General features: G+C 40.5%; 2 protein-coding genes across 6 annotated transcripts; both read right to left on the reverse strand.

Annotated features, from left to right (window-relative positions):
- Positions 1-251: 251 nt before the first annotated feature.
- On the reverse strand, positions 252-7818 carry LOC111838598 (secernin-3-like). Of its 2 annotated transcripts, none has more exons than XM_072700824.1 (8): positions 7738-7818; positions 3160-3316; positions 2835-3016; positions 2250-2449; positions 1872-2084; positions 1506-1668; positions 1164-1344; positions 252-896 (listed from the first exon to the last, which is right to left on the reverse strand). In XM_072700824.1, the coding sequence occupies exons 2-8, from the start codon at positions 3313-3315 to the stop codon at positions 735-737; spliced, it is 1257 nt and encodes a 418-aa protein (XP_072556925.1). In that variant the 5' UTR covers position 3316; positions 7738-7818; the 3' UTR covers positions 252-734. The 2 variants fall into 2 exon arrangements, with proteins under 2 accessions (XP_072556925.1, XP_072556924.1); XM_072700823.1 differs by lacking the exon at positions 7738-7818 and adding an exon at positions 3527-3688.
- Positions 4363-8614, reverse strand: LOC140578828 (secernin-3-like). 4 transcript variants are annotated; one of them, XM_072700822.1, is made up of 9 exons: positions 8346-8412; positions 8126-8169; positions 7262-7418; positions 6940-7121; positions 6351-6550; positions 5973-6185; positions 5599-5773; positions 5263-5443; positions 4363-4995 (listed from the first exon to the last, which is right to left on the reverse strand). In XM_072700822.1, exons 3-9 carry the CDS (start codon positions 7415-7417, stop codon positions 4834-4836), a joined length of 1269 nt encoding a protein of 422 aa, XP_072556923.1. In that variant the 5' UTR covers position 7418; positions 8126-8169; positions 8346-8412; the 3' UTR covers positions 4363-4833. The 4 variants fall into 4 exon arrangements, with proteins under 4 accessions (XP_072556923.1, XP_072556920.1, XP_072556921.1 ...); XM_072700819.1 differs by lacking the exon at positions 8126-8169 and having other exon boundaries at positions 8346-8614; XM_072700820.1 differs by lacking the exon at positions 8126-8169 and having other exon boundaries at positions 5599-5761; positions 8346-8604.
- Positions 8615-9010: the final 396 nt, after the last annotated feature.

Raw genomic sequence — 9010 nt, forward strand, 5'->3', positions numbered from 1 at the left:
CTTGGCTGTTGCATACAACTGTAAATTTATTCACAACAACATTAGTTTGCAAGTCTAAATTGTACTACAACCTTAAGTCCAGTCTTTACTAATACATGGCACTCAAATGCACTGTAAACTGGTGGAGAGACAAAAATTTTAACAAAAATATTCTAAAGTTAAGATCACATCAGGTTTTTCTATGAAAACATAACATGCTCCTTATACACCCCTGCAAAAAATATGCAGTAAAATGACAGCAGAGCCACCAGCTGTTTCAATGCTTTTATTAAAACAGAGTAACACATCTGAAAATCATCCATGATCAATACACTAACCTTTCACTGTCTGTATTAAATCTGATAAAAGACAGATTCACCTCTTAGAATACATTGTTTACAATGAATTTCAGATGAGTAACTTTTGGGTGGTGACATTACAATAAATTGTCTATAAATTTATGTGCAATCGTGTGTTAAAACCCTTTTGCTAATCTTTTCTCACTTTGTTCATATCATAATCATATGAATACACCATATAAATATCTTTATTCATGCACATCACCCATCCATCCTTTAATTGCACGATGATAAAATGATCCTGAGAATAACTGAATTGGTTACTTGTAAATATCTGAACATTAAGGAACCAATTTAATATCCATCCATCTTCCATACTGCTTATGCAGCACAGGCTCACAGTAACTTATCAAATATGAATCACATTTAAACTTTTCAAATTTGATTATTTTTCATTCAGCACTTGCTATATACCTCAAGCTCTTGCTGACAGGTATCAGAAAACACATGTACTACTAATGTTGAGTCCCCAACACCACTAGTCAGATACTGCTCCATTTCACCCATCTTCTCCTTTTCCAGCTCCCTCATGTTCTGAATGATCTTTGTTCCTCTGTCCTGAAGGAGGTCAAACATATTTGCAAATATCTCCCAAATATTCTACAGTAGTTTCCTTATAACCATAAATAAAAAATCAAATTTGCAAATGTCATTCTGGGTTAAGTTACTTTTAAAAAAAATCTGCCAAAGTTATGGCTGATTATAAACATCGAAAATATATTGATTCACATCCTTCAAAGAGAGCCAATAATGTTTGTTCTCCATTGCGGTGAGCAGCAAATGAAATTTCCTGAATACAAATCTGTTCCAGAATGTTCCCTCTACCTTTTTGCTCTCGATGATGGCAGCCACGACCTCGTGCTTGACAAACAGCGGGTGCTTGCGGTCTGGCTTACTCTGGAAGCGGGGTTTCTTCTTCACAGGATCTTCAGGCCCAAAGTCTGGAGAATGGGTCTCTTTCAGTTGTTTGATGTCCTCCACAAAGATAAAGGGCTTAAAAACAGACCTTGGCGATGACCAAAACAGGCATGTTATCCCACATGAAGGTGATCCATACTGATATAATACCTATTTGAAAGATCTGTATAATCATATGAATAAGAACGATAAAAATGACGATGATGATGATCTAGGGGCAGTCTAGAGTATTGTGTTTGTAAAGGTCACCTTTCAGGGTCAGGGGTCCCAGTAAAGTAGTGAACCCCTGGCAGGGAGGGGTCCCTGGGCACCACAGACACCATGCTCCCCGTTGTCATGAACATGCCTTCCATATTGATGCCACTGTCTTTGTCCCTCAGGATCTCCATCATGGTCTCAGCTGTGATGTGTCCTGTTGAATAATGTTCATGGAATGTGCGATCATTCAACAGGCATGAATATTATGTGGATGGTTAATAAAAATTATAAGTTCACTGAACCACGTAAAACTCTGGTAATAACTGATTTACCTCTACTGTCATCTCACTTCCTATTTTATAGTCTCTTCATATCTCATGCTTTTTCACCAGTTTAAAAATATTGTGAAAATCGCACCTTTGCTTTTAGCAAGTAGTTTGCGACCATCACAGTATCTGTCGCCAGAAGCTTCAATTCTGGCCGTATTCACATAAGAATAGACTTCTGCAAAGTTGAACTCGGACTTCCCGTCCCACCAGCCTCTGCTCTTTGCATACTGTTTCATTTCTGGATGCTCCTTGTCAATCTTGGTGCTTATGGAGTACTGGTTGGAGATATTGCGATGTCCCTCTTTGAAACAAATGGACGACAACAATTATTGTGGAAAAAGCCTAAAATACTGCAATAAATGCATAATTCTTGTGGAGCAGACGGACTGGCAGAGGACACCTAAGACCTGACCGTCTGCCAGAGTCCCAAACGGTGAGCTTGTGGCCACCAAGATTCTGCATTTACCCTCAACTCTCTCAGCTGCCCAGAACTTCCCAGAGGTCTCCAGCACCCAGGCCTCCGTCCTGTCTGATATCAGGAAGCTGTTGTGGTAAGTGAAGCTGCTCTCGTCCTCCAAGCAGTTTCCTCCCTGCCCATATTTGTCCAGAAGATCCACAATAACTTCCACAGCCTTTTGGGCTGTGTCTGCTCTCTCCAGAGCAAGTCTAAAGATGCAGGCCAACGACAAGTGTTTTTGATGTTCTAAACAACAAGCATCATGACTTCAAAGTAAAGTAAGTGAATGTCATGTATGTATTTTTCAGAGTTAAATGCAAAACAGGACAGCAACCACCAAAGCAAATCCCTTGTATGTGTGAACGTACTTGGCAATAAACTCCATTCTGATTCTGTTTATAATGGTACAAGTCTAACTGGTTAAGTGGTAACCATAAGGCAGTGGAGTAAATCATCACTAAATTATGCATGCATTCAGGAAATAAAACCCAGAAAGATGAATAAGAAAGGCATGCGGCAAAGTGGGAAACCTGATACTCAAAATATACTAATACTCCTGCTTTGTGTTCAGTCAAAAGTGGAAATAAAACTCACCTGACCAGATCCATGCCCAGCAGAGCCTCTTCATCACCAACACTCTCTCTGCCCCATACAGCCTCATTGCCAATGCACACCTGGTGTTCGTTTGCCCCCATCTCCGCACCCCAGAGCCAAGCAGGGCGACTCAGCACTATCGCATAGGTGTGTGGGACCTGCTCTATCTCAACGTACGTGCACTATAGAGAGCAGTGAAACACAAAGAGAAGCGATCAGGCGCTACGTCAGGCTGATTTCATTTGGTTAAAGTTTTTACTGGTGCAAGTGACTAGATGAGCCGATAAAATCTACTTTCTGCTGGGCAAATTCGTATAACGAGTACCTCGACTTTTTCTCCTGCACTGTAGTCCTTTGCAGGGTAATACAGCACCTCCTGCACCTCGTCACAGGGTCTATCCGAGTTCTTTCCGAAAATAACACGCTGGCCGACAGTGGATGGAGGTAGAGCCACCAGCGTGTCACAAGATGAAGGAAACATCCTAAACAAACAGAAGCCATTTCTCCATATGCTCCAGAATCGACTAAATTCAAAACTAGTTCTTAATTTCCTGTACATGTATTTACAAATGCTGGGATCGCTTCATAATCAGTCAAGGACCCACACTGCCTGCATGACATTTGCAACTGAGACCGGTAAATCAGCAACACACTGTAAACACTTACAGCGTATATAGTGTATTTGGTCATACCTGTCAACCAGCGGTAATAAGCTCCGTATAAAATGCTTCTTATACAGTTTTTCTCTGTCACATTTTATTGCATAGTTTCAGAGACATCAATGACGCTGTTACTTCTATTTACAGGGCTGCTTTGTTGCAGACAACGCGTACGTCCCATTTGACTCGGAAGCATAAGTGGCGTCATCACGGCGATCGGCCACGTGTTACTGTTAATGTAACGAGTGCACTAAGACCTATGTCAACAGTGCGCTATGTTTTGGCAATCCTTAAATGTTTCTTTTAGTTATATAAGCTAAATGATTATCGATATCTGATCCAGTCTTGGGTTGCGGACTCCCGACTGACCCTGCTGGGAATAAGCGATCGGACGGCTGGTAGACGGATTTAGCCGATGTAATTTCATTTACCTAAAACAACAATCCGTTATGGGGCGAAGGGATTATTTTATTGTGGGCCAGTTGTGAGAGGTAACGGAAGATACTAAGTATTGAATCACCTATTGCGGTTTCAGATGAAAGGTGAATTATGACCGTGTGGCGTGACTGAAATGTGTATATCGTTACTCAAAATCGCAGTTTTAGTTTTGTCTTTAATTTGTATTAAGTGATTTAATTAATTGCAAAATATAATTGTTTTGTGCTTTACTGCGCGATCAACAAAGAGCCACAGTCAAGACCACTAAAATGTAGCGGTAATGATCGATATTTTTAAAACAAAGTGAAATTTTTTTTAATTAAATGGCGGTTTAAGATGTGAAATTGTACCACATTTGTCTATATATGAAAACATTTCTAAAATGTTAATACGCCGTGCAATGGATATTCAATAAAATTACAGTGGGACCATTGTTTTTACGCCTTTATTAACTTAGTACCAAAATAACACGTTTATTATAACATTATAATTAGGCATTATTTACAGTTAACAAATTAACAAAAATGTTAATAGCACATATTTTCTAAGATGCACTGTTATTTAGACAAAGATGATTTTGAGTGGTAACAAGACGTCTAATACATCTAAGTGCATTTGTGTTAAAGCCGTTCTGTTCCTAATCATTTCCCACTTTGTTCTTATCATAATAATATTAACATCCCATATAAATATATTAAGCCATGCAGATCATCCATCAACTGCATTAGAAAATTACCCTGAGAGTGTCTGAATTGGTTTCTTGTGGATATTCGTACATTAACTTAAAGGAGCCAATTTAATATATATCCATCTTGCCTACTGCTCATGCAGCAAAGGCTCATAATGGCATATTAAAAATGAATTTCATTTAATTCTGCATTTCAATTGTAATTATTTTTCATTCAGCACTTGCTATATACCTCAAGCTCTTGCTGACAGGTATCAGAAAACACATGTACTACTAATGTTGAGTCCCCAACACCACTAGTCAGATACTGCTCCATTTCACCCATCTTCTCCTTTTCCAGCTCCCGCATGTTCCGAATGATCTTTGTTCCTCTATCCTGAAGGAGGTCAAAATATATTTGCAAATATCTCCCAAATATTCTACAGTAGTTTCCTTATAACCATAAATAAAAAATCAAATTTGCAAATGTCATTCTGGGTTAAGTTACTTTTAAAAAAATCTGCCAAAGTTATGGCTGATTATAAACATCGAAAATATATTGATTCACATCCTTCAAAGAGAGCCAATAATGTTTGTTCTCCATTGCGGTGAGCAGCAAATGAAATTTCCTGAATACAAATCTGTTCCAGAATGTTCCCTCTACCTTTTTGCTCTCGATGATGGCAGCCACGACCTCGTGCTTGACAAACAGCGGGTGCTTGCGGTCTGGCTTACTCTGGAAGCGGGGTTTCTTCTTCACAGGATCTTCAGGCCCAAAGTCTGGAGAATGGGTCTCTTTCAGTTGTTTGATGTCCTCCACAAAGATAAAGGGCTTAAAAACAGACCTTGGCGATGACCAAAACAGGCATGTTATCCCACATGAAGGTGATCCATACTGATATAATACCTATTTGAAAGATCTGTATAATCATATGAATAAGAACGATAAAAATGATGATGATCTAGGGGCAGTCTAGAGTATTGTGTTTGTAAAGGTCACCTTTCAGGGTCAGGGGTCCCAGTAAAGTAGTGAACCCCTGGCAGGGAGGGGTCCCTGGGCACCACAGACACCATGCTCCCCGTTGTCATGAACATGCCTTGCTTGTTGATGCCACTGTCTTTGTCCCTCAGGATCTCCATCATGGTCTCAGCTGTGACGTGTCCTGTAACATCAGCTATGTATGAATGACAATATTTAACTGGCATGGATGATAGGTGTACCTGTAAAAAAACAAAGTCTTTTTGTGTCAGACACAACTCTGTAATAAATTAGTTGGGTTCACTTTCCTTATTAATAATACATTTCCTAAATACCCTATGCTTATTATCCATTTACCAAAGCAGTGCTAACCAACAACCAACCAAACAACTAACCATTGCTTTGCTCTAGCATTCTGTGTCCTGCGCAGTATCTAGCTCGTGCTGATTCGATTCTGGCCGTATTCTCGTAAGAATAGACTTCTGCAAAGTTGAACTCGGACTTCCCGTCCCACCAGCCTCTGCTCTTTGCATACTGTCTCATTTCTGGATGCTCCTTGTCAATCTTGGTGGTTATGGAGTACAGGTTGGAGATATTGCGATGTCCCTCTTTGAAACAAATGGACGACAACAATTATTGTGGAAAAAGCCTAAAATACTGCAATAAATGCATAATTCTCGTGGAGCAGACAGACTGGCAGAGGACACCTAAGACCTGACCGTCTGCCAGAGTCCCAAACGGTGAGCTTGTGGCCACCAAGATTCTGCATTTACCCTCAACTCTCTCAGCTGCCCAGAACTTCCCAGAGGTCTCCAGCACCCAGGCCTCCGTCCTGTCCGATATCAGGAAGCTGTTGTGGTAAGTGAAGCTGCTCTCGTCCTCCATGCAGTTTCCTCCCTGCCCATATTTGTCCAGAAGATCCACAATAACTTCCACGGCCTTTTGGGCTGTGTCTGCTCTCTCCAGAGCAAGTCTAAAGATGCAGGCCAACGACAAGTGTTTTTGATGTTCTAAACAACAGGCATCATGACTTCAAGGTAAGTGAATATGTCTGCATTCTTCCAAGTTAAATACATGCAAAGCATGATATTTGTTATACTAACTTGTCATGGTAGAGGCCTAACAGGATCACTGGTAATTGAAAATCAGATTCATTGGCCAAGTAGGTTCACACAAAGAATATGCCTCGGCTGTCAATACATTATTTGGATACATTATGTACAGTTGGCATAGATAAAATGGTGGAAATCATTCATACTGAATTTATGATGGAAAAGTTGGAGGGTGAGGAATAGTAAAGGCAATCAGAAAACCAGGGACCCTGACTACAGCTGCTGAAGGACACTGAGGATCAAGACTCACCTGACCAGATCCATGCCCAGCAGAGCCTCTTCATCACCAATACTCTCTCTGCTCCATACAGCCTCATTGCCAATGCACACCTGGTGTTCGTTTGCCCCCATCTCCGCACCCCAGAGCCAAGCAGGGCGACTCAGCACTATCGCATAGGTGTGTGGGACCTGCTGTATCTCAACGTACGTGCACTATAGAGAGCAGTGAAACACAACGAGAAGCAATCAGGCGCTACGTCAGGCTGATTTCATTTGGTTAAAGTTTTTACTGGTGCAAGTGACTAGATGAGCCGATAAAATCTTTCTGCTGGGTAAATTCGTATAACGAGTACCTCGACTTTTTCTCCTGCACTGTAGTCCTTTGCAGGGTAATACAGCACCTCCTGCACCTCGTCACAGGGTCTATCCGAGTTCTTTCCGAAAATAACACGCTGGCCGACAGTGGATGGAGGCAGAGCCACCAGCGTGTCACAAGATGAAGGAAACATCCTAAACAAACAGATGCCATTCTCTATATCACTATATTTAATAAAATTCATGTTTAACATTACATGTCCGTTCACAGAAATTATACAACACGCTACACGCACGTGTTTAATTTTAAAAAAGTCTTTAACTTCCTGTGCGTGAATTACAAACCTAGGCACCCCCTTTGTTACTGAACCAAACTGGCATAAATTTATCAAGATGCAGTATACAATAAACATTTACAACGAATATCAAGGACGGAGTATTAACTGCACAGTAACGTGTACTCAGATTAGGCATCGTGCGCTTTTAACATACAATCAGCACTATTTAGCTATACCTGTCAAGCAACTGTTATAAAATTATTCTTTTAGAGTTTATTTTTTCACCTTCTCCTTGTAATTCTCATGACTTATTTGACTCGGAAGAACAAGCGGCGTCATCACGGAAGTCACGTGTTATTTGTCACGGCTTATCATCGTCGTCATTTAATAGGCTACGTTCAGTGACACTTTCTCAGTTAAACCTTTTCATTGTATTATAAAATTATTTCAGCTAAAGTACTTATTTTGTTGATTCTGGAGATAATATCAGCCCATTTCTAAGTGAACCCGCCCCCTATATCTAGGCAACGGTGCCCAGTTATTTCCATGTGGACATATATTTATGAATCATTTATTTAGTTGTTTGTTTGTTTATTTATTTAGATGGAGGAAATGTAAACTTACCAGAAGAATTACACGATTGGCCACATTTTAAAGAAATTGTTGCTCTGTGTAATCCAAAATTAAAATAAAAATAGCAAATTAATTCTAGGTCAGTGTCATAAGAAACAAAATGTGATGACATTTATCTGGACGTTTTGAATAGAAATACAGGCTATAACCATAAATTAAATCCTATTGAAAAAGAGAGAGAATGTTGGCCAGCTTCGGAATATCAACTTACATGCTGCTTTTGCGTTCTGAGAAGCTGTTATATCCAGCCCAATAAGAAATATTTCCGTAACTTTCCTGTCCCGAGATGAGCCTTGCACGAGCACTCAGGAAGTTGTACGTTGGCTGAGCATAGCGCATTCATGTGTTATCCAAAGCTAAGTCTGATATGCGGACGTGCCGCTGGGTCTCTCTACCGGATGGGAGATGGACGCCGTTGCTGTGTGTTCTCAAGTGCCACATCTTCGGACGAAGTACCGGCTTACTTCCAGCACTGGCAATCTTCCGCCTTCCCTGCTCTCCTCCGCACACGTTTTTCCACACGGGGGAAAAATAAAACGCAGTATGTCGAGTTCCAGTTTGATTGCTGCAAAGTGGCCAATTATCCAAACAGACACACTGTGATGCTTCTGTCAAGGCAAGTTTAGTCAAGTGGGTGACTTAATGAGTTCAGTTTCTAAGGTCACATATCCAGAAATACACCTGCCTGAAGCCTCTGCGCCCTTTCTTACATTTGGATTCAACTCTTAATGCTTTTTGTGTTTGCTGCCTTTAGTTCATGTTTAACTTTCCTTCCTTCTGTAAGCGACACACATGTCTGAGAAACACACTACACTATTATACTCAATTCATCTATTGAGCTGTCAATGCTTTACTGACATTGTAATGGAATAAGAC

Source organism: Paramormyrops kingsleyae, chromosome 16, assembly GCF_048594095.1.
Source record: "Paramormyrops kingsleyae isolate MSU_618 chromosome 16, PKINGS_0.4, whole genome shotgun sequence".
NCBI lineage: Eukaryota > Metazoa > Chordata > Actinopteri > Osteoglossiformes > Mormyridae > Paramormyrops > Paramormyrops kingsleyae.